The 26,297-nt window shown below is 41.9% G+C and overlaps 1 protein-coding gene across 1 annotated transcript in view; it reads left to right on the top strand.

Annotated features, from left to right (window-relative positions):
• LOC117823771 (exostosin-1) overlaps positions 1 to 26,297 on the top strand; it is a 316,856-nt gene that overhangs the window by 235,836 nt on the left and 54,723 nt on the right. The window contains exons 4-6 of the mRNA XM_034699001.1: positions 4,544 to 4,637; positions 9,290 to 9,397; positions 19,950 to 20,069. Coding sequence (XP_034554892.1) covers positions 4,544 to 4,637; positions 9,290 to 9,397; positions 19,950 to 20,069 — 322 coding nt within the window. The remainder of the gene's footprint in view (positions 1 to 4,543; positions 4,638 to 9,289; positions 9,398 to 19,949; positions 20,070 to 26,297) is intronic.

Below are 26,297 nucleotides of genomic sequence, written 5' to 3'. Positions count from 1 at the left end.
CTTCTCAACAGACATTGTGTGACCTGGTTAGTGAAGACTGTTACCTGCTGTTTCCTCCGGGCTCCAGTGTGCTGCTTTTGGGTTCACCCTCACACCCATTACACAATCACAGCTTGATCTGATGTGTACATTTAAAATATCAGCCAGTGGAAATTTGAAAAAGAGAAATAATTCTTGATATTTTCAATAAGAGATTATGAAGAAAGAATTGTCACACAGAGTCGTTTTAATTTCGACTAATAGTGGAACATTTTTCATTTGGCTCATAATCTTTACCGTTTCTCTCCATCAAAACAAACAGCTCACTCCATCACTCCCGGATAACTTTCAAAGATGTTTAGTTTAGAAAACTTTAATGTCCTAAAAGTGGCAATTTGTGATGTTTTCCAAAATGTAAATTTGCATTGCACTTCCCATCCGCCGTACGATTCAAACTAGAGACTGCAAATTGAATAGCCTGGATGTAGGATCTGAACCACCTCACTGACCCTGAGATGTAACACTTTCACATGGATTCTGCTGAGCTGACATACCAGGAAACAGAGACATGAGGAAGCTGCTGTCAGAGGCAAGGCAAGGCAAGGCAAGGCAGCTTTATTTGTATAGCGCATTTCATACACGAGGGCAACTCAATGTGCTTTACATTAAAAGCATTGGAGACATTCAGACAGGCATAAAAGAACACAATTAAAATGACAAATATGATAATACAGAAAAGAAAAGGAAAATTAGAAATATATTAAAAATTACATTAAAATTTTAATTTAAAGTGAGTTAAAATAAGCTAAGATAGGAAGGCAGTGGCAAATAAAAAAGTCTTAGTCTTTGAATTAAAAGAGGTGAGAGTTGGAGCAGACCTGCAGCTTTCAGGGAGTGTGTTCCAGATATGTGGAGCATAATGACTAAACACTGCTTCACCATGTTTCGTTCTGACTCTAGGGACTGAAAGCAGACCAGTACCTGATGACCTCAGAGGTCGAGGTGGTTCATAAAGTAGTAGCAGATCAGCAATGTATTTTGGGCCTAAACCATTCAGTGCTTTATAAACCATCAGCAGGATTTTAAAGTCTATTCTCTGACAGACAGGAAGCCAGTGTAGGAATCTAAGAACTGGAGTGATGTGGTCTACTTTTTTGGTCCTTGTTAGGACTCGAGCAGCAGCATTCTGTATGAGCTGCAGCTGTCTGATGGACTTTTTAGGGAGTCCTGTAAAGACCCCGTTACAGTAGTCTAGTCTGCTAAAGATAAATGCATGGACGAGTTTTTCTGCATCCTGCTGAGACATAAGTCCTTTAATCCTTGATATATTCTTAAGGTGATAGTAGGCGGACTTTGTAATTGTCTTAATGTGGCTGCTGAAATTAAGGTCTGAGTCTAAGATTACACCAAGGTTTCTGGCTTGGTTTGAACATTTCATCGTTGCAGACGATGTGTGCCTGCAGAATCAATCACTAGCAAAAATAAGTTGCGTCAGCCTCAGCAGGAGAGTCTGTGACGTGAAGAGTTTGGTTGATTTGAGAGGCGTTCAGCATCCAATCTTAATGATTTTTACACCAAACTCCTCTGCACCATCCTTCCCCCTCAAACAGGCTACGATTGCCAAGGTGGCATCTTAGACCCTCCTGTGCTGCCAGGAGTCTTATCAGCAGCTTAGAAGTTACCTGGCTCCTATCAGCTCCCCGTGACTCACCTGGTCCATCTGGCTCCCCACATTTTGCAAAACTTGTGCCTGAGCCACAGATGATCATGATGCAAGGCAGTGCAATAAGAGCTGCCCGGCCCAGCTGCAGCAGCTCTTCAGAAATAAGACCTTCACTTTAAAATGCATAATTAGTAGAGATACACTGATGACTGAATTACATGAGCTGCCACAGAAACTGAGTGTGTTCACTTATTTTAACGGCTGCGGCTTTTAGAGATTAGAAACCTGATGATTCCTAATAAACAGCTAACAGATGAATATATTGCGTTACACAGATGTTAGGCTCTTACAGTGAGAGTGTGCAGATGCAGATATATCCATAAACTCTCCCAGTTAAATCGCTTTGCTCCAGGTTCTTCACATTTCTGTGTTATTTCTTCACAGCCATCTTTCTGTGTGACGGGCTGTCCCCCGTTCGTGTGTCTGTCTCAGAGGCTTTGACTCTGACCTTGTCTGAGGCTGACAAACTGGACACCTGACATCTTATTCTGCTCTCCTTCTCACACACACATGCACACGCACACACACACACAGAGAAACACACACACAGACTGTAAGTGATATGCCAGACGTTCTCTCATCATGCACACACACATACACACACTATGGAAGCAGGCTTTCCAGGCAGGTAGAGACACACACACTCACACACACACATGCACAGGTGTCTAGTGGTGAGGTTGCAGGGACAGTTGATCCCCAGACAGATTAAGCTGCAATCTGAAATCTCCTCAGGCCAGCCCTGAGATCATGTGCGCACATACACATCGAAACTCTCACACACACACCCAGAGCTTTGAAGTCTGTGACTTTAGACAGACAGTATTGACTGGTTAGTTAAAAAATTCCCCTAGTCTAAGGGTACTTTGGACAGCCAGTATATATGAAGCCCCTATAGAAACACTGTACAGAATCTAGGTTAGTCTGGGACATAAGACACGGTCTGTTTGATGGGAAACCAGCATTTGACTGTGTTCCTGACATTCCCATTGCATTCAGTTTCTGTGGAGATTTTTCTAGTCTCATCTGTTTGCACAATGTGGACTTTGCAATCCTGCTAGCTAAGCTTAGCCTATGGCAACATTAATAGGTACAGACAGACTCACTGCCTACAACCAATTTACCTAGACTCACATCAAGGGCTGTCACAAACAACCGGTATTGGTGATAACCATATTTTAAAAAAAATGTAATGTTTATGTCATGCTAAAAATGAACTGGAGGGGAGACAAAGAAGAAGCGGCAGGAGTACACTTAGAAGAAGACTCAGTTGTAGTTCATTAAGCGTCCACTAGAGGCTGGCTGCAGAAACACCAGAAACCACATACACACCCATTCAAAGAAGACGATCTTTACAGCAGAAAGAAACATGTTTACAGCCTGGTACAAAAAACTGTTTAGGTCTGAATAGCTCATTTCTCTATCAGCACACACTGTACGGGGGTGAATTTTTTTATAACTCAGTATTTTTGAAGATATTAAACTTAAGAGTTTTGCCCAAATAAGGACATGGCTGACTTGATTGACAATCGGGCGGCCTGTAGCTGTTAGCGAAAAGGTTAAAGGCCCGCCTCTTTACCTCACACTAGCTCTGACGAAGTTAGGTTGAGTTTGGCATTTCCAATATGGCACCTGCCAACAATTGGCTTCAGGAACAGATGGGTGACGTCACGGATTCTACGTACATTTATTATACTGTCTATGGCTACAGTATATATGTTAGCTAGCCGTCTAACCTTTACCACAGTGTGGCCTCTACTGCAGCGCTAATCTTCTAGGAAGAGATGACAGATGTACTTGAAGTCCAAAAAAGTTTCTTGTCAGTTTGGACGTTTTTTGATTGAGTAAAAAAAGACATGTTTGAGGACAATCCAGTCTGCAGGAAATACAGAAAAAAACTGACTGCAAATGGACATTATGTTAAAGATATCAGGGCGGTTAGCTGTCTGTGGTCTCACAAGCTCTGATTTACTTGGCATGTTGTTGTCTGATGATAGCCTTTGTGGTTGTTTTGTAACCAGTTTATCTGTTTGCCTTTTCACTGTTATTTTTCACTTTCCTTATTATTATAAACAATCATTATTAGGGATCTTATTCTTTCTTGCACGCTTTTAGTACAATTATTGTAATAGACTCTCTCCTCACCTCCCTCATCGTGATAATATTGTTATCATTGGGGTTTTTTTTGGGCCACAATAATCGTGAGGTGAAATTCTGATATCGTGACAGCTCTAGTCACATAGTCACACCACCAACCTTCCACTGGTCACTTCTTATCTTCTACTGACAAGTCTTTCCAATAAAACAAGCGCACCACAAGCTTTATTTACATCACAGCACACCACTGTTTTATAGAAATGCATTATTTTCCCCTAATGAAGGAGAAAACCTGATTAAGTGGTGCCACACAGTCTGGTGCGTGTCGATTCGAAACCCAGCATGCTTTGCACAGCAAAACAGCTGCAAGCGTGGGTGAAATTTTAATTGCATCAGGTGCAAGCGTGCAGCGGGTGACGGTTGCAGCTGCATTAATGGTCATGACGGTTATGTCCATGACTTAGCTGTAGCTCAATTATAGCTCCATCCTCTGGGTGAAACACCTCTCTCTGCATCTGTGTACCCTTTCAAGATGAAAATAAAGGTATTAGATGTGAGTCCTGTACAACAAATGTCACATTTCATCAGTGTTTCATATCCAAGGCCATTAGCTGTCTCTGAATCAGAGGTTTATAGTCTATGTTTCTTCCTCTGAGTGCTCAGTGCACTAACGTTCTATCATAGTCAGTGATGTAAACAGTGATAACTTGTTTTCTAACACTCTTTTTCTTCCTCTATTTGCAGGTTCGACTACCAGGAGCTGCTCCATAACTCCAGTTTCTGCCTGGTGCCCCGAGGCCGACGACTCGGATCCTTCCGCTTCCTGGAGGCCCTGCAGGTCTGTGATTTTATGCATTATACGTGTTTGTGCTGCTGTCAATCATGCAACTGCAAATCTGCTGCTTTTTCAAAGTCTGTGCAGGTTGTGAACTTTTAACAGGAAGTTTCAGGGTTTTGAAACAGAATTAGGTACCAGTTCTGGTCTTAAATCAAGGTCAAAGGTAAAACAAGCTATGAGCTGGATCAGGGTGTGTAAACCACTGTCAGATAGTCACACACAGTCTTTATTATCTTAATGTTTATACACACAATACTGTGAGAGGAAGCACAAAGACTGAACTTAGGTGTTAATCCAGGAGGAAATGGAAAGTGTGGCAGAGTTAATGAGGAACACTTTTAATTGAACTTCCTAATAAAAAAGCATGCCAGGTATTTTAACGGCTTCAGCGAATCAGACCTCTTTGTCAAAGAGGGGAAAAGAAGAAATGATGGAAAAGAAAAAGCTTCACTGATCAGTTCTCAGAGGTCAGCAGAGGAGAGGAAAACTCAGCGACATGTTCGGAGGTGACAGAGAGAAGAAGAGTGAGAGTCACGGCACAGAAGCAGATTAATCAGAGCAGTGAGAATATGCGTCGACAGGTCACTGATCGTGCACTCGGCATTTTGTGAATCTCCTTTAATCTCTGGGCTTCACTTGATGGAGAATGCGGTCCATCTTGAACTTTAAATGAAAATACCAGACTTATTGAAGAGTTTTTTTTCTTCATTCATCACCGCTCCATTACTCCAGACCTCATGTCGAAATCACACCGTACAGCACGGCTATTCTTTTACATATTCAACAAGGCCAGATTACAGGACCAGGACAAACCCTGTACTTTGTCTTCACACATCATGTTCTTCCATCACTGCACATGAGGCACGTTGGTTTGGGGTTTTGAGTTGGCATTAAAACAAATAAAGAAGTAATAATTTATTCTCAAGGTCACATGACAAGTTATTGAGACATTTACTTTTTTTTTGTGGTATAGGGGAGAACGGGGTTGGTTGTCACACTTTTTCCTTCTTTGATGATCGTCATCATCAAAACATCTTTCAATAGTCACTCCTACAATGAATTGAAGCTTAAGGTGTTGGCTTGAAATGTGTATCCCTCTCATTTTCCAACTCATTGTAATAAAGACACTCTGACACATTGTGACAACCAACCCCATCACTGGGATGGTTGTCACACACTATGGGGTTGGTTGTCACACACTATGGGGTTGGTTGTCACACACTATGGGGTTGATTGTCACACATTATGGGGTTGGTTGTCACACATTATGGGGTTTGTTGTCACACAATATGGGGTTGGTTTTTCACACACTATGGGGTTTGTTGTCACACACTATGGGGATGGTTGTCACACACTATGGGGTTTGTTGTCACACACTATGGGGTTGGTTGTCAAACACTATGGGGATGGTTGTAACACACTATGGGGTTTGTTGTCAAACACTATGGGGTTGGTTGTCAAACACTATGGGGTTTGTTGTCAAACACTATGGGGTTTGTTGTCACACACTATGGGGTTTGTTGTCAAACACTATGGGGTTTGTTGTCACACACTATGGGGTTTGTTGTCAAACACTATGGGGTTGGTTGTCACACACTATGGGGTTGGTTTTTCACATATTATGGGGTTGGTTTTTCACACATTATGGGGTTTGTTGTCACACACTATGGGGATGGCTGTCACACACTATGGGGTTGGTTGTCGCACACTATGGGGTTGGTTGTCACACACTATGGGGTTGGTGGTCACACACTATGGGGTTTGTTGTCACACACTATGGGGTTGATGGTCACACACTATGGGGTTGGTTGTCACACACAATGGGGTTTGTTGTCACACTATGGGGTTGGTTGTCACACACAATGGGGTTTGTTGTCACACACTATGGGGTTGGTTGTCACACACTATGGGGTTGGTTGTCACACACTATGGGGTTGGTTGTCACACACTATGGGGTTCGTTGTCACACACTATGGGGTTTGTTGTCACACACTATGTTGCGGGTCAAATTGACCCATTAACTTCTTCCGCCTGGCTTAATTAGCCTGAATAACATATAGAATGAAAATTCCTTGCCCAAGGACACTTGAGCATTTGACTGGAGGAGCTGGGATCAAGTAGAAACAAGCTGGCAGCCCTTAGAACAGTGAGGGACAAGTAGGTAGAGCAACTTCCACTAATCTATATCCCAGGCCCTAATGTCACAGTGGATGAAAGGCTAGAGGCATTCAGAGGTTCCTTCCATTTTAGACAATATATGCCTTCCAAACCAGCTAAATACAGCATCAAAATCAGAAGAGAGGTGTCTCCTGTTAATTTATCAACATCACTTCATAAAATAAAACTATAATTAAAAATGTAAAATGAAAAAACAAATATCTAAGTCATGTACAACTATTTCATTTATATTCAGGGCTTTCCAATGTACATTAAAAAAATTTTTTAACATGAATTTTAATGAAAAACGAGTGAGTTATCCTCATTGAACCATGATCTGTGAGGATTAAAGAACACCATGGCACTAAATATTGATTTAAATGGTTAGTAATGGAGTTTATAATGAGATTAAAAAATGTTTATTTGATTTTTGGGGGGGTTTGGACACTTTTGGATAACTAAATATGCAGGAGCATTATTGCTGTCCCTAAGAAACTAACATAACAAGAGGGTTAAGTTCTCATCTTCACCACTTATGGGTTAAAAAACTTTTTACACTTCAGCTCCATCAACTTTCCTGACAAAGTAAGCTTTGTCTCTGAAGTGTTTCTTAAAAAACCAGCTCCCTCAGTTAATAGGCTTTGACTAATTTCAACAGCAGCTAATATAATTTAATATATAAGCTGAAAATATTAACAAAGTAGTCTACAGGCTTATGAGGGAGTCACACGCTCAGTTAAAATAATAGAAATGATCCAGAAAACAACATATTCTCTCCCCAAACACGGAGTCTCACTTCTGTTCATTGACCACAAATGATGGAGCGTTCAAAGCGCCTCATCAAATATCAAATGTACAGCCACACAGAACCTCCCTCGGGGACTGAAAGCAGCTCCTGATGAATTAAGTCCCTTTAATGAGTCCTCTAAATATTGATGCACACTGGGAAATAAATAAATACACTTCATTTTGTCCTTAATCTTTTTGGCGGCTTCATTTATTTCTGCACAACTCATACTTGGAACAGTTTGAAAGAGTCTCTTCAGACAGAGTACCTAAGAGGATAAATCCCTCAGTGGAAGGAAAAATAGGTCCCTTACAGAGCGCTGAATTAAACGTGTGTTTTTAGTGATTTCTGTAATTTTCTCTAGCTCTGGAAACTTGTCAATAAACAGAATATTTATACAAGTCCTGCCAAGAGAAGAGAGTCAATTCATTTAATGACTGGCTACAAAGATTTCTGAAGGGATCATTTCTGTTGTTGTAAAAGGTTAAATGTTGTTTTTATGGTGCAAAAGTGTGAAGAGGAGAGGAGAGGAGAGGAAAGGAGAGGAGACGGGGGGGACCTATCTTAGCACCCTCCTTAGGAGACGAAAGAAGAGGAGAGGACACAGGATGAGAGCATAGGAGAGGAGAGGAGAGGAGAGGTGGGATAGGACAAGAGTGGAGACGAGAGTGAAGGAAAGTAGAGGAGACGAGAGGATAGAAGAGAATAGTAGAGGCCCTATCTTAGCGCCCTTCTTAGGAGAGGAGAGGAGAGGAGAGGAGAGGAGAGGAGGATGAGAGGAGAGGTGGGATAGGACAAGAGAGAAGACGAGAGAGGAGGAAAGGAAAGGAAAGGAGAGGAGATGAGAGGATAGAAGAGGAGAGGAGGAGAGGAGGATGGGAGGAGAGGAGAGGTGGGAGAGGAGAGGAGAGGAGAGGACCGGACCGGACCGGACCGGACCTATCTAAGCACCCTCCTTAGGAGAGGATAGAAGAGAAGAGAAGAGGCCCTATCTTAACGCCCTTCTTAGGAGAGGAGAGGAGAGGATAGGAGGATGAGAGGAGAGGTGGGATAGGACAAGAGAGGAGACGAGAGAGGAGGAAAGGAAAGGAGAGGAGATGAGAGGATAGAAGAGGAGAGGAGGAGAGGAGGAGAGGAGGAGGATGGTGGGAGAGGAGAGGAGAGGAGAGGAGAGGAGAGGAGAGGAGAGGAGAGGAGAGGACCTATCTAAGCACCCTCCTTAGTAGAGGAAAGGAGAAAAGAGGAGAGCACAGGAGAGGAGAGGTGGGATAGGACAAGAGAGGAGACGAGAGAGGAGGAAAGGAGAGGAGATGAGAGGATAGGAGAGGAGAGGAGAGGAGAGGAGAGGAGAGGAGAGGAGAGGAGAGGAGAGGAGAGGAGAAGAGGAGAGGAGAAGAGAGAGGAGAAAAGGAAATGAGAGGATAGAAGAGGAGAGGAGAATAGAGGCCCTATCTTAGCACCCTCCTTAGGAAAGGAGAGGTCTTGATGCACCTTGACCTCCCTATGGGTTAAAATACATTTTCTTTTATTTAAACTTCTGTCCAAATACTGTATCTCCTACTTATAGTTAGATCACTGAGAGATAGACCTGAACCAGAGTCCACTTTCATTTATCCAACTCCAGCATCCAAAGTGAAACATTTCCTGTCATACTGATGTTTCCTTTCTGTTTCTTCTATCACTTTTCTGTCTCTCTCTCTCCTCTCAGGCGGCGTGTATCCCGGTAATTCTGAGTAACGGCTGGGAGCTTCCGTTCTCCGAAGTCATCGACTGGGGGAAAGCCGCCATCATTGGAGATGAGAGGCTGCTGCTACAGGTAACAAAAACAGACTGACAGAAAGAGAAACTGTTTGTCACATTTCAAGATATTCCACCGAGTTCTACCTGAGAAACTGTTCAAATCTAATAGAATGAAAGTACTTAAGCAAAGGTTGAAAGTAGCACAGTAATCACAGTAAATGACTGAATATTTGAGGGTAAGCTACCACTAAAAGACGGGACACTGTGGACAAAAAGCAGTTGTTTACTCTCACATTTACAATGCCAGAGCATAGATAACTGAATGAAGAGGGCAAATCTTCCCCACACAACAGATAAAACGTGGCCTTTCAGCGGAGGCTAATTCACTGTCTGTCTGCTGAAATGCCAACATATTCCCGGATATAATTGTCATCTCTGGCTCCAGATTCCCCCGAGCTATCACACAGATCCAGCTGGGGCGGATTCAAACCCAGAGGACCTGCAGCACATGGTTTAGGAATCACTGCTCAATATTTAAAACAAGATGTGGGCAGTGAAAATGTGCGATGGTCTGCCAATGGCAGGAGATTTTTTTCAGGTTGATTTCTGTCTCAGGCTTTGATTTTCTAAATCCTCTGTTTGAATTGATCTTGAATAAAACACGTGGTTGTAAATGTGTTGATAATGTTGAAATGCCAAAAAAACAGCTAACAATGCACAAGAGATGGCACAAAGGTTGCATGAGATCCTTTTATATACTCAAAACAAAAACAGCGATACATTTTGTAATTCATGCTGCAGAAATCCAAAACCTTGCTCTGTCTATCTCTTGAAGTCTGTTGAGTACATCATACCAGACTTATTGATCTGTTAAGAGATTCATAATGTAGTAACTGCAGCTGCAACAGTTGCCTCTTTCTGTTCAGGTCAGATTCACACCATGTTTCTGTTGGTGTTTTTCCACCTCTGCATCTGTCTTCAGCAGTCTGCACCCATCCCTCCTCAGGCAGCAAGCCAACACATCTCTCATTATCATAGCATCCCTGCCCACTTGGATCAATGTATGCATGATGAGGTTAGAAACTGAGAGGCTGCAGATCCTCCACAGAGGCTGAGTTTGTGAGGCCTTTTTGCAGCTGAATTCAAAACCTTGCTGAAAAGACAACTATAGGACATATTGTAGGACATGATCCTTTGGGTTGTGGTTTTACAGATTGTAAAGCATTTGAAAATAATCCATGAAATCACAGCACAAAATCTGTTCTGGTCAGATTCTGGATCATATATGTGTAGTGTACTGATGCAGGTTCTCCTGGAGCGCACACCATGTTTCTTTTGGTGTTTCTCCACCTCTGCATCTGTCTGCAGCAGTCTGCATCCTCCCTCCTCAAGCAGCAAGCTAACACATCCCTTGTTATCATAGCATCCCTGCCCACTTTGATCACTGTATGCATGACGAGGTTAGAAACTGAGAGGCTGCAGATCCTCCACAGAGACTGAGTTTGTGAGGCCTTTTTGCAGCTGAATCCAAAACTTGCTGAAAAGACAACTAGGACATGTTGTAGGACTTGATCCTTTGGGTTGTGGTTTTACAGATTGTAAAGCATTCAAATATAATCCAAGAAATGGCCGCACAAATCTGTTTGGGTCAGATTCTGGATCGTATGTGTAGTGTACTGATGCAGGTTCCCCTGGAGCGCTAGCCAAGTTACTTTTGGTGTTTCTCCACCTCTGCATCTGTCTGCAGCAGTCTGCATCCTCCCTTCTCAGGCAGCAAGCTAACACATCCCTCATTATTATAGCATCCCTGCCCACTTTGATCACTGTATGCATGATGAGTTTACAGACTGAGAGGCTCAACAGAGGCTGAGTTTGTGAGGCCTTTTTGCAGCTGAATCCAAAACTTGCTGAAAAGACAACTAGGACATGTTGTAGGACATGGACCTTTGGGTTGTGGTTTTACAGATTGTAAAGCGTTTGAATATAATCCATGAAATCGCAGCACAAATCTGTTCGGGTCAGATTCTAGATCTTTTATGTAGTGAACTGATGCAGGTTCTCCTGGAGCGCTCACCATGTTTCTTTTGGTGTTTTTCCACCTCTGCATCTGTCTTCAGTGGTTTCCTTCCCTTCCTCCTTGGGCAGCAAATCAACACATCCCTCATTATCATAGCATCCCTGCCCACTTGGATCACTGTATGGACGATGAGTTTACAGACTGAGAGGCTCAACAGAGGCTGAGTTTGCGATGCCTTTTTGCAGCTGAGTTAAAAACCTTGCTGGAAAGATGACTAGGGCATGTTGCAGGACACGGACCTTTGGGTTGTGGATTTAAAGCATTTGAAAGTAAGCCAAGAAATTGTAGCACAAATCTGTTAGGGTCAGATTCTGGACCGTATGTGTAGTGTTCTGATGCAGGTTCTCCTGGAGCGCACACCATGTTTCTTTTGGTGTTTTTCCACCCTCCCTCAAAGAGTTTGAAAATCATCCAAGAAGTGGCAGCACAATAAGAAAAAGTACCACTTTATGTGCACTGACTCATTTGTATTGTGGAGTTCTTTTACATAAATACTGATAGATGTTGAGATAAAAGGGTGAATGTGACACGTCTTCCTCCACTCCCTGCTCAGCACATTGTCCTGTCTCTCTTCAGCTGTCTTACCTTACATTTACCATTTATAATCTATTAATCAAACGCCCTTCATTTGATGAATTCTGACTTCTTCCAGTCCGTATAACACAGTCTTTGGGTTTTGGAGTGGAGATTTATGTGCGAATGACAGGTAGAAGTAATGGCAGATAAATCTCAACCATCTAAAGCAGGAAACTGAAGTTTCTGCAAATGAAAGCATTGACTTCTGTCAACACTTGACTGACGTGCAGCCTTTCAGTTTAACTCAGACGGCAGAGAACGGAGTCTCATTTCAGTTGTGTGGATTTTTAGTTAATTCTATTTCTCTCAGACACGACAGCTGTGTATTCACAGTCACTCACACCTCCGCCAGGAACTATTTTTATCCAACACGGATTATTCTACAACTGGATCTCCTCCTGTTCTCTTTAATTACAGCAGCGGGCTGAGCTCGTGGTATTTACTTTCTCTAATTACTCTCTATATTACTGCGAACCACCTGCGTGACCCGCTCTGCCCCCTGGACATCAGCACACAGGTGTGAAACTGTGTGGGTTCCTATGTGTGCGGCTGTAATTAAGGTTTCTCAGTCCTCTATTAGCTGCCGGTGATGTTGATGATTACATTTTTCTCTGTGAATGACACAAAAGCAGACAAGGTTTGATAAAAAGTGTTAAGAACTATGTTTTTAGATGAAATCAAGTCCAGTTTTTCATCATTAAACACCACTGAGTCATGATGGTGTGATTATGTTGTTGTTTTGTAGGAACAGCAGAACAAAACCTTCAGAGTAAAAGCATGCTAATTGTTGTTTACCATAATATGTCTGCAGCAATTACCATGTTTTGACAGTTTGAGACATTCAAACCAACATTAATGACTAACATTAAAAACATTAAACAAAACCAGCTCTATATTTCATTAATTTACCCACTTATTATGACATCTGGTGAATTAATGTAGATATAGAGGCAGACAGGGAGAGAAACTAACAGCACCTACACGACATGATAAAATCCAACATTAGATTCCTGCTATTCAGATGTTTTTACCTGATGGCTTACGGCCAGATCCCACCAGATCCGTGTCCAGTCCGTCTCTGTTTCTATTCCAGTTAATGTGTTATCTTCCACTGGATCCACTGCGTCTCTGATCCGGCAGGTCGGAGCCCTCCAGATCAGATACACAAGAGATCAAATTTTGCCAGATGCCAGATCTCGATGCATCAATCTCAACAGAGCAGATGGAGCAGGACAGGAAGTCAGGCACCAAAACAAAATGAAAACATCCGGTTAATTTTCAGAATAAATCACCGTTGTACCTCGCTGCATTTTTTTCCATTTCTTATGCCTGACACAAATTGATTAATGGAAGCAATTAGCAGACTTCGGTTAAAAGCATCTAATTTTTCAGCATTTACTTACATTGTGAGGAGAAATAAATGAACGCCTGAAGTTTTCTCTGAGCAGGCCTTTTTCTAAATGCTCTTCTCTTGGGGCTTGATTGTCCTCTTGAATTTGCTAAGCTCTGGACGGCCAACTTTTTGGGTTAATGTGGATTTAGCCAGCGGTTAGTAATTTAGCTAAAACCTTCTCCCATGTGGTGCCATTATTTAGAGACCCACTACCGACATGAAGTTACTGCCAAATTCAACCAGATCCGTGTTCGTCTCTGTTCCGTTATGGCACCAGATCTGATAGGTTTCTATTCTAGTAAATGTGTTAACTTCCACTGGATCCGCTCCGTTGCGTTCCTGCTGCCTCTCTGATCCAGAGCACAAGACTTCTATTGTTGCCGGATGCCGGAGCACGACGCATCAATCTGAACAGAGCAGATGGAGCAGGACAGGAAGTCAGGCACCAAAACAAAATGAAAACATCCGGTTAATTTTCAAAATAAATCCCTGTTGTACCTCGCTGAGTTTTTTCCATTGTTTATGCCTGACACAAATTGATTAATGGAAGCAATTAGCAGACTTCGGTTAAAAGCATCTAATTTTTCAGCATTTACCTACATTGTGAGGAGAAATAAATGAAGGTCTGAAGTTTTCTCTGAGCAGATCTTTTTCTAAATGCTCTTCTCTTGGGGCTTGATTGTCCTCTTGAATTTTGCTAAGCTCTGGACGGCCAACTTTTTGGGTTAATGTGGATTTAGCCAGCGGATAGTAATTTAGCTAAAATCTTCTCCCATGTGGTGCCATTATTTAGAGACCCACTAGCGACATGAAGTTACTGCCAAATTCAACCAGATCCGTGTTCGTCTCTGTTCCGTTATGGCACCAGATCTGATAGGTTTCTATTCTAGTAAATGTGTTAACTTCCACTGGATCCGCTCCGTTGCATTCCTGCTGCCTCTCTGATCCAGAGCACAAGACTTCTATTGTTGCCGGACGCCGGAGCACGATGCATCAATCTCAACAGAGCAGATGAAGCAGGACAGGAAGTCGGGCACTTCACTTAAGAACAAAAAACCGAGACAAGTCAGATAATCATTGATTCAGCAATTACTGCAGGAAAACCTCGGTCACATGACTCCAGTTGCTCGGCGGTCCTGCTCCGGGCTGCATTCTGAAAATGCACCTTGTGGGGGTTGATGGACGAAAGAGCATGGAGGCGGATCGCAGTGGATTGGAGATGGACCGGCCACCTTGTTTAACACACCCTGCAGCTCTTTAACCCAGGGATGATGCAGATTGTCAGTTGTTGCATTGTTTTTCCTCCACTCCTTCGATACTACCTGTACAATAAAAAGACATAACTTACATTAGACAGGAAGAGATTAGAGAGGTGAGCGTTTGGGCAGTTGTGTTTTTCTTTCACACCTTATATTTCACTGCAGCAGTCTGAGGGGTTACTCCAAAATCTATGAAGGTAAATATGTTGCGAAATGCATGAGCTCGTAGACTTGATGTGAGAAGTTCTCACCAACCCAGGGTAAGTTTAGCTTTTGGAATAAACTTACCCTAGGTTGGTGAGCCACAGGGCTTCGTCTTCTGATTTCTGATTGATCAACCCCTCGCCCCACCTCTCACCCCCTTACCACCGCCACTGCCCCCCTCCTACAGCTACAAGTGCAAATTTTTTTTGCAACACATTATCGCAAGAAGGGTTGCAAAAGTCAAGCGTGCAGATTCGTCACCTTGAAATGAGAGAAAGCACATCTGTGAAGTTACAGGTGCCGATTCGAGAGGTTGTAATCACCGAGTTGTGGTTGTAAATCTCAATCTGCACATGTGTGAGTATTTTTGGTGTGACTTCACATTCAGAACACGGTCGTATGAATATTTTCCAAGCACAAGTTAACTTTTTTTCCACAAGCGCCCATGTAGTTATTTTTTTCCTGTAACTTCAATTTCAGCTCACATCCGTGTGAATCTTTTTTTACAAGTGAAAAATGAAGTTCAGATTCTCACATCAAGTCTACAAGCTTGTGCATTTTGCAACATATTTACCTTCATACAAGTCTTCATCTGTCTGTTGCAGAACAATAAGTAAGAAAGGAAAAACTGTCACCGTTGCAAACATGAAAATAGGTGCCCTTTCTTTCTGGTTTCGCCCCTGCCCCTCAAACAGCCTGAGTACGCCACTGTAACAGATTGCTTTGTTATTGAATGAAGGTTAAAACAGCTTCTTACACTTTGAGAACACATTGAAGCAACTTCATTTGTTTCATGCACGATGAAACAGCTGGCAGAGTGTTGTTTGAATCACTTTCTTGAGAGGAAGAGTCAAACAGACTCTTTAAAGCTCAGAGTTTTGGGTTTTATGGCACTAAAAGGTCCCTGAAAGGATGAAGATACGAGAAAGCATTTAATTGTTGCGTCTTAATGACAGCGTTTGTACAGTGCAGTGAGGCTTTGAGAAGATGTTTATTTTGGGTGAACAGATCGGGGGATGTTTCACCCTCTTTGTGTGTCTGTCGCACTCACACTGAGACTCTCTGTTTAACACATCGCAGCTCCAAACACCTGCTGAGAGACTGAATCTCATTACTTTCAATTACATCACTGAGAGCTGCAATACCTGCCTGTTTAATATGGAGAGGTTCTACTCCCCCCCCCCCCTGAAGAGAGTACACACACACACACATGCACACACACACACGCGCACAGTGCCCCTGCTGAGAAACATAAACACTATTAGAGTGAATGGAGGGGGAGAGAATGGGGCTGATTTGATTGCTGTTGTTTGTATTCGTCCTCGGAGAGATGGACAATTAAAGCTCGCTCTGCTGTCGACAGGTGACGTGAACAGAAACAAAAAAGGTTCTGCTTGTGTTTAAGGGCTCCTCTGTGACGGTGACATGTTGTTGGACTCTTTTTTTGTCTTTTTTTTGGCAGTTTTCTAAAACAGAAACATAAAAGTGTTGTCTCTTTGACCTTTTCAGAAGTTACAGAAGGAGTAAGGAATCAGCTTCTCTATGCTTCTGTGCAAACGTGTTGAATTTAAGTCATATTAGGTTTAAAAAGCACTTTCACAGACTTAGTGCTGAACTGAGTGTTTTTTTTATGACTTTGTTACTTATAGAGTTCAGTGATGAATGTCCTTTTTCAGATGGAAGCACTGTTGTGTGTGAGTTTTTGCTTAAACATGAGGAAGAATGTATATACTGGATCTGGAATCGTCATTAAAAAGTCTGTTTTCAGCGCAAAAGGCCTTTTATTTTATTATTGTGCAAGAAATGCGCTTTACAAGAAGGGGGGGATCAAATTTTTAACCTTTCAACCCCGCTCTGTAACTGTTTTAGCTAGGGTAACCTGTATATATTATTGTATCATTGTATCATGTAACCATGGCCCTTTCTTATTTTAGTGCTTTTATAGTAAATCCCCAACACTTCCTTTTATTTTTATTATTTTATTTGATCTTTTGATTGTTTTTATATCCAAATCAAAAAAGAAATTATCCTATTTGATGACTTTGATACTCTTGATGCAATGTTGTTTGTTTGTGTTTGTTTTTTTAAATGTCACTGTGAATGACTCGATATCATTGTAAATGAGGGTTCCCCCTCAATGATCTCTCGAGTATAAATAAAGGTTGATTGATTGATTGATTAAAGTGATAGTGTAGACAAAATAATAAAGTAACAAGGCACAAATGGGAACAACACAGCCTGATATTTCCCACCACATGATGTGAAAGTAAGATCTGAGAGTATATGCAGCCTTAGGTGGTGCAAATGTTCCAAGTTTTTGGCAGATTGCCAAGAAAACCTCCAAACTTGACAGTCTGCCACGCCCACAATTTTAGTCTGAACAGAATTCTTTGAATAGTTTTTAATCGTCAAGGTGTCTACTAAAGGTTGCCCTTGGTTTGGACTGAATCGGAGAAAAGCCTTCGGAGAAGATAACAAAAGTATGCACCCTTATTTGGATGCCATTTTTCATGTTCAAAGCTAGGTGGCACTCTTCCTGTTGAGTTTGGGATATGGGTGCAAGAGGCTTTTTTGTGCTTCCTGATGCCATGAATATGCATATTGATTTTCAAGCATGTAGGTCAAAATATCCTCTATGGGGAGGGTTTTTTTTAAACTGTAGGGGGCGCTAGTGAGCACATTTTTTCAACTTTTTTTGCGAAACCCATAAAATGTCCCAAATTTCCCCAGGACTGATGAGTGTGTCGGACGAGGTGAAATTACGTGCATTTTAAAGTCACAAAAATCAATTTTCCAACATTTTTTTTTGATGCCCCGCCCAAAAGTCTGACACGCCCACATCTTTCGTCTGAACGGCATGCCTTTACTGTGTATTAATCGTCAATGGGTTTACTATAGAATGTGCCTAGTTTGGACTGAATCTGAGAAAAGCTCTAGGAGAAATGAGCAAAAGTATGCACCCTTGCTTGGACTCATTTCGCCCCATTTTTTATGTTCGAAGCTAGGTGGCGCTCTTCCTGTTGAGTTTCGGATATGGGTGCAAGAGACTTTATTGTGCGTCCTGATGCCATGAATATGCGTAGAACTGTTCATGCATGTAGCTCAAAAAAACTCTACGCATATGATGTTTTTTTTTACCTCTAGGGGGCGCTACTGAGAATTTTTTTGCGAGACCTATAATAACTTGCAATTTTCACCAGACCCGATGAGTGTGCAAAAGTATCTGCGCTTTCATTCATGTTCAGGGGTCCAAAAATGCATTTTAAGTGGCGGAAGAAAGAACAATCCTTAGGGTTACAATAGGGCCTCCGCCACCATCGGTGCTCGGGCCCTAATAAAAACCAAAACTGACATTTAAACAAATTAGAGCATGAATAGCATCTAAACAGTAAGCAATGAAAGGAAAATATATATATTATTAAATAATAATGATAACATTGAAACAGATAAGGCTAAATGACAATTTCCATAACTTAAGCAGATGTGTGTGCAACAGGTCTTCTGCACTGTACTATAATAAGGAGCGTTCAAGAATAAGACATCAGCAGTTAAACCAAGTAGATTTGTGCCTCAACAAACAAACTGTGACCATCCGTATTCTTACTCTCATGTTGATAATTGTTGTGCGTCAAAAAGTTGTATAATCAATGTTGTTGGGAACAGTTTTTTTTAGTTGCAGACGTTGTCTTAGACAGATACTTGAATCTTATTCTGGGTGGATGATGTTGCTTTGAGGAACACATCATTGCTGGGGATACAGCTGACATCAAAGGCTCTGTTAGACTAACTGAGATCATATTAATCCACTGAAAGAAGTCCTGCTGATTTGACGTCGATTTGTTGGCGTCTACAGATGATTCCTTGTTTACATCACTAACTGCTCCCCGGCAGGTAGCCAGCTGACTTTCCTATCGTTTCAAAGCCTTTTATAACATTTTGCTATTATTTAACAGTGTTTAACTCAGCTGTCATCTTGTTGAATTGTCTCACAAAGAATCATGGGATATGTTTGGCTGGATGCACCCAATGCACACGATGTCTACATAAAGAAGGATTTATTTGTCAGCTGCATTTGAAAGGAGCTCCTGAATTGGGTCACAGTGATGGTTAGGATTAAAAATGAAGCCCTTGGAAATACAGTGCATGAGGTGGTGCTTCCCTGAACAACAACAGTCTTAGAATTGCGGTCTTGAATCTGCAGCCTCTGGGTTTGAAGACCCATGTTACTCAAGTTAGCTAAGTTTGTGATGCTATATAACAATGTTTCAGGAACAGGACCAAACCTCAACTTGTGCATCTTCTGAGATTCTTATAAATTCAAAAACATGTCCCCTCCCCCTTTGTTCTCAGATTCCCACCCTCTTTCTTTCTATTGCTTTCTTCCCTTTTATATATTGGGCCAAACCAGCAACAGCAAGAAATCCAACGTCAAATTCAGAATCACTACTCCAATTTAATCCACAAACCATTGTCCAAATACATCCTGTTGATGGTGTGGTCCTTGCTAGTGACAAGAAGACTACAGAGTGAATTGTTTACTATGAACGCAGCTCATACTGGGAATGCAACAGACTACTCTGAACATCTCGCCATGCAATAAGCGGGCTGATGTAGTTTGAAAATGATGTGTTCATGCTTCACGTCGGGGTCCAGCTCACTGTACATGTTCTGCACAGTTGCACCAGATGCTGCATATTCCGGCCATTTAACGCTGTAAGTGCCAAACTGATGCAACAGTGGTGCCTGGGCTGATTGATGTTGATGTGAACATGTGAAGAAAAGAGGTTGTTGCTGTTTCTGCACCTCGTGGTACAGCCTCGATAGTAATCACTTGAAGAATCTATCATAATGTGGGTACGTTCTGGAGAGGTGGTTTAGGCATTCGTCCTGGGGTTTACCTGGTTGGAAGCTGATGTGGGAGCAGAGTCGCTCTGAAGGAAGGAGAAACTGTCTCTCATCTTTTCTGCATGACGACATAATTACTCATGCTTCCCCCACCTGTCTGCTGCGCTGTTTGATTTCCACACGCTGATTCTCTCCCCCTCTCTCTACATTGTTTAAAATCTAACTGAATTCATCTCACTGTCAGTTTTTTGTCTCTTTGCTTTTCTTCCTCCAGGTTCCCTCCATTACCCGGTCTGTGGGCCATGACAGGATCCTGGCTCTCCGCCAGCAGACTCAGTTCCTCTGGGACGCCTACTTTTCCTCTGTAGCCAAAATCGTCTTAACTACTCTGGAGGTAAGCTCAGAAGAAGAGGCCTTAAAGCTGGGGTTGGTAATCAGATTTAGATACGCTTTTTGTCATACTGGTTAAAATTATCTTTATGTCCTGATGGTAATCAATACATGATGTGTTCTTAAAAAAGAGTGAAGAAAAGCTGCTATCTACAGCCGGGGTAAACCTGGGAAAACACCAACCAATCACCGTTTTTTGGGTGCCAAAATTTTAAACCATTCAAATCCCTTCCTGCCGTTCTGCCCGCCTCCTGCACGTACATTTCCCCGGTGTGCACTCTGAGTCCCCGTCTCCTGCCTCTGCTTCCCCTGACTCTACTGACTGCCCCTCTCGCTCGTCCTCGGGCCTGTCCCCTCTGACCCGATGAGGTGCTTAGCTCAGGACTGTAGTCCGGATCAGAGTCTAAAAAGCTCTCACCACGGGGGCTCTGACAAGCAGAAGAATGAATGACATTTAGTAAGTCCTACAGAATTGTAGATTTGCTGTAGCGTCGGTCCGGACGCTGTAGTGATGACGAGCCGATTCGTGAACACGCTGAGTTTTAATAACCGCTCACTGTTGGCCGTGATCACGACAACCAACAAAGCAACAATCCATGTTTGAATGAATGAAGAACTTCTCCTCTTGTCTCTCCTCTCTCCCGCTCACACACGCTACACCTCTCCTGATGCCTTCACTGACCGTCAACACTGTAGGAATTAAAAGCATCTACACTGAACACGTTTAACAAACAGTAGAGCTGTTACAGTATTATATATGTGTTATAACTTTTCTCCTGATATCGTGTCACTGGTACAACTGGATAATGCTAGCATGACAGTTGTGAGTACTAACAGCAGCCATGTTTGTTTGTGTTTTTAACTTTCACTATGATAATGTTTTGGTGAGGACCGGTTTTGAATCAGTCACCATCATATGGTCGCAAGTCAGCGGCGCTCGTGCATGTGAGCGGGGGGGGGCGTCGTTTTGGAGGAGCTCTGAGGGAGGAGGGGAGGGGTTAGACGGAGTCATGAGGAAATGCTACATTCAAATTCATGCTAGTTTTCCGAGACTGCCAACCCCAGCTTTAATAGGAGGTTTTTTTTTTTGGATTCAGTTTTGTCAGGAAAGGTTTGTTCAATCAACCGAGCTGCTGCGTCTTGTTTTATACTCCACATCGCCGCTGGCTGTGTTGTACTTCCCAAAGATTCCCCTTGTAGAAGAAATCAACTCCAGCTGTCAGTTTCTTCTTCAAATCTTTTCTTCATCCAGAGAAGGTTAACTGAATGTTTCCTCTCTTCTCAAGAAATGCGCTGCTTCATATTCACACATTTTGACCCAGAAGCTGTGAAGAACAAGCTGCCATCCAACCAACCACAGAGTACAGAGTGAAGTCAGGAATACAGAGTTTATGGTCTTGTTTCAGGTTACTTCAGAAGTAGATATTTAATGGAGTGTGGTTTGAGGTCAAGTACTTTGCAGAAATACTTTTCCCACCAAACTTTCTGACAAGCTCTGAGAGTTCATAGTTGAAATAAAAAACACAGCATCATACTTCAACCCTTGAAGGCTTGTCTGAGGCTGCCAGGTTTGGGTTTTAGTGGAATGGCTAAATCATTTTTGACTGCAGGTTTTTGTCCCTAAAAAGCATACAGGCGTATTTTCTTGAGTGAAAAACACAAAGAGAGATTTGGAATTGCATGTCAAGGTACATGAGTCACTGCTGTGGACGTGCCAGACTCCAGCTGCTACAACTACTACTATCCATCTCACCACTATTATCTCTCTCTCTCTCTTCATCTCCTCTATCCCTCTCTCCAACTTGGTCTCAGCAGATGTGTGTCTAACATGAGTCTGGTTCTGCTCGAGGTTTCTGCCTGACCTGAAATGGCTGATTTAGATACTGATAACATTAAGCCAGATGATAAGCCCACTAACAAAGGCCAGGCTCCTTGTCCTGAGTTTATAGATGGATCTCAAGGCGTAATAGACTCAACCCAGGCCCAGTCCCAGCTAAGGCCAACAATACCATCTCCACCTGCTCAACAAACAGAGCCAAGCCACTTGTCTGACAGTCGCTGCCGTAGACGTCCTGCTGATACAGTCGTGCCAGACTGCAGCGACAACAACTATCATCTCTCTCTCTTAATCTCCTCTATCCCTCTTTCCAACCCCAACACAGTCTCAGTAGATGTGCGTCTAACATGAGTCTGGTCCTGCTGGAGGTTTCTGCCTGTTAAAGGAAGTTTGTCCTTGCCACTGTAACTTGCTAAATGCTGCAAAGTGCTCTGCTCATGGTGGATTAAGATGAGATCAGACTGAGTCCTGTCTGTAAGATGGGACTGGATCTGATCCTGTCTTGATGTTGGGTCTTTGTTGATAATAGAACATAGAGTACGGTCCAGACCTGCTTTAATTGGAAAAGCTTCTTGAGATAACATTTGTTGTGATTTGGTGCAATATAAATAAAGATTGATTGATGGAATGTCAACCACTGCTAAAACTTTCTGAAACTAGAATAGGATGGGCACTTTATTGTCATTGCAAAAATAAATATAACAAAACTCAAATGTTTACCTATATAAAAATATTAATATGTGCATTTGTCGCTTTAAATAACTGACAGTTATGTACAGTGTGCTGTCAACGAGACGGAGTCAAAAAAATCTGTGAACAGTAATAAATAAAAAAAGCATTTATTGCTTAGTAATGAATAGAAATCAAATAGATAGATTATAGATTATCTAGCTAAGAACACTTCAGCTGTATGAGACGAAGTACACCAGGTTTTCTTAAATGCTGAATGATTGAGTAAAGAGTTCGGGTTTGCTTTTTGGTTAAACCTGCAGTGACATACGTTGTTATTAGCCCCATGCAGAGGCTAATTCTAACAGAACAGCTGATGAAGAAGCTGGTAAAAAATGTGTTAAGAAGCGAGTTAACTTCATACAATCATGAGATTAATCTGGATTAAGAAATCAGTCATTATCAGCTCTAATTTAAACCCAAACATTTTTCTAAAAGATGCTGAAACCCTCTACAGCAGGGGTGTCAAACATGAGGCCCGCGGGCCAAAACCGGCCCGCCAGAGGTTGCAATCCGGCCCACGGAACGACTTTGCAACGTGAAAAAATTACAGATTAGACATTAACTGCAATAAAAGTAACTACTATTTTAAATTTGTCCTCTGAGGGTCGCATACAATCATAGTGCTGATGGAGCGCACCTGAACAGCACTTTTTCCCGGGACTTTTTTCTCAAAGTGAGAAAATAGATTACTTGCTGTTTGCATAATCCTGTTGAGATTCATTAAGTCTTTTTAGAGCACTATAAGATGATCCATTAACTACTAACACTAGCACAACACACCTGCATACAACACTGTCCAGCAAGCAAACAGTTCCTTTCGGAGCTGAGGGGTCCAGGATAGCCAACTTTACCTTCTTCATTATTCTAATCTCTCTGTTCTTTTGCAGTAAAAATTACACTGTGTCAGGTGAATTGGTAACTTGTTTGGTGTGTTTGCAGCAGGTTTCAGTGCTTAAAGAGTCAAATGTTCTGCCCCACTATGAGACTCATCATGGAGAACTGTTTTTGTAGAAAGATAGTTGATTACATTTGCAGCACATACCTGTACTATTTTGCACTAAAACAAAGGGAAAAATGTAAAGTTGTCATTATTTATAGGTTATTATGTTATGATTTTACTGGTCCAGCCCACTTTAGATCAACTTGGGCTGTGTGTGGCCCCTTAACTGAAATTAGTTTGACACCCCTGCTCTACAGAGCTGTGCAGAATCACAGTCAGGTTAATATTCTTTGAGTTTGTCACTACATGGGACTTAAGTTTAGTCTTAAACTACTCTCTTTTTTGTCTACAGATTCATGATAATCGAAATGTATCATTAAAAAAAAAGGACAACTGACATCTTTTGGACTCTCTGGACTTCAAACTGATTATTTTGAGCCGATTTTGAGAAATTTGCAAATTCAGGCCAAGAAATTTTTCAAGAAAAGTATCCAATGTCCCCGTCAAATAAGACAAACATTAAGACATTTAGAAAAGCTAATGGAAGTCGATTTTAATGCGAGATGTGGACTGGAAACCATCTCCTGACTCCAGAAATATAAGAATGTGAGAAGAGACGAGTCTAATGTGAAAGATCTCTGCACTGGCTGGAAGCACTCAGGTTGGAGAGGCTGCACTGTGTGTGTGTGTGTGTGTGTGTGTGTGTGTGTGTGTGTGTGTGTGTGTGTGTGTGTGTAGTGGGGGGCGTTGTAGTGTATTCCTGCTCTTAAGACCAGAGCTGGAGGCGGGCTCATTAAATGACCTCGGCAGCTGGAGTGTTTTGGAGATGAACTTGTCTCATAGAGCCTTCCTCCTCTCATTTCATTCTCTCCTTCACTTCCTCTCAGCCTTGATTCAGTCCTTAGGGACTCTTTTCTCTCTGTAACATCTTTGAATACAGACACTGAGCATGATAATCATCCTCTTTATTACCAACATCAGCTACAGCATCAAATCACTGTGATCTCTTATAGCTCCTGTTATTGTTTGAACTCATTATCTCCGTCACAGATACTTGAATTGTTACAAGGATCAGGTTCTCACATTGCTGCAGTGTCACTGAAATAACTTGGATGTATAATTTTATGTATTTATGATCAAACTGGGAGAACTCACACACTCAGTCACACTAAATTACACCAGGTTGTTTCCATTGACTGTATAAAACATGAACGTCACTCATTCATTTCTAAAGCAGGGTTTTAAACCTATCATCAATGGACGCCATGTTTAAAATACTTACTCAATCTAACTTTCACAACCTGGCACAAGACGAAGAGTTGAAGTTGAAGACTGGACTTTAGCCTCCTTGCATGTGAGAAACTGCTGGTTTGTTTCCCTTACAACCATTAGAGACTCTATGGTTGGTTCAGATGTCTTACCTCCCATGTTAGCGCCTCCCACGCCAAACACTTGAACGCTCGTCATGTCTTTTGATTCCTTTATAAATTAGAATTATTGCTTATTTAATCACCTTAGGCTAAGTTCATTTGTTTGCTAATATTATGACAAAGAACTTGTCAATTCCTACTTTGACACTTATTAGTTTAAACATGTATGCTATTCTAATTTGCTAATATTTGACATGATTCAAAGGTTTCATTTCAATTTTTTTTGTACAAGATAATTAAATATGTTTCTATCTTTCTCTAGAACCATGGCAAGCATCAAAACATTAACCCCATATTGGAAAAATAAACCAGGCATTAATTGCAACCCTTGTTTCCAGGTGGTTTGTGGCCCCAGTTAGAACCTTGAACCTTACCCATAAAACAAATGAAATATCTACAGAGTCATCATTACGCTATATAAACCATAGAACAGAGCCATCATAAGGACATTTAGGTCATTTTCCTACAACAAAACAAGCTAGGCCTATCTCACTGTCGATGTCACACAATCATGCTGCTTCACAGAAGAAGCGAAAGTACTCATGTAATCATTGTCAGGTGTGATTGTGGTGAAATTGATGGTAATGCAAGACTCTTAGGACACAGCTGTGTGATTCTTTTGAATGTAGAAGGCCTGTCCTGCTCATTCAGTGCTTGGTAACATCAAGGTTTTGTCACTGAGGCCACACCACCAATTGGTATGAATTCAAAGCCTCTAAAAGAATAAATAGGAATATAAAAACAACTAACTGAAGCTGAAACATATTAAATCATTATCAGGGGTTGCCGTCCCTTCCTCTGCTGTGATTGGCTCACTGTTTGAAATGATTACAGGTATGATGTACAAAAAGATTGCTGTCATTCCAGCGAGGAACCCATTAAAAGTAATGTATATTTAAATGTCTGCATGGTGCCTACTACCCATAAAGCGCTCAGGATATCAGGGAGTATGGAGCCATTTCAACAGACGGGGTGATAAACACACCCGTCTCCAAAACACTGATGTCGTAATGTATTCTCAGCTTAATAGTGCAAACATTTCCCAAATTGCTGCACTTTTTCTTCTTAAAATCACAGCGACAACAAGACCTCTGTGACCGCACCAAATGCCCGGTGCTAGCAGGGTGTGAAATTAGACAGAAGCCCACTGACAGCCATCCACTGCTGGCCAGATGTGCTAAAACCTCGGAGCCAGCATGCCACCAGGCTAAATGGGTGAAATGAGGCGTTGTTGATAACTGTAGTGTCCCACATACTGCGCGGCTGACAGTTGGTGTCAGGAGGTGTGTGTGT

Source organism: Notolabrus celidotus, chromosome 13 (genome assembly GCF_009762535.1).
Source record: "Notolabrus celidotus isolate fNotCel1 chromosome 13, fNotCel1.pri, whole genome shotgun sequence".
Lineage (NCBI taxonomy): Eukaryota > Metazoa > Chordata > Actinopteri > Labriformes > Labridae > Notolabrus > Notolabrus celidotus.
This window is presented reverse-complemented; position numbering and strand designations above follow the sequence as displayed.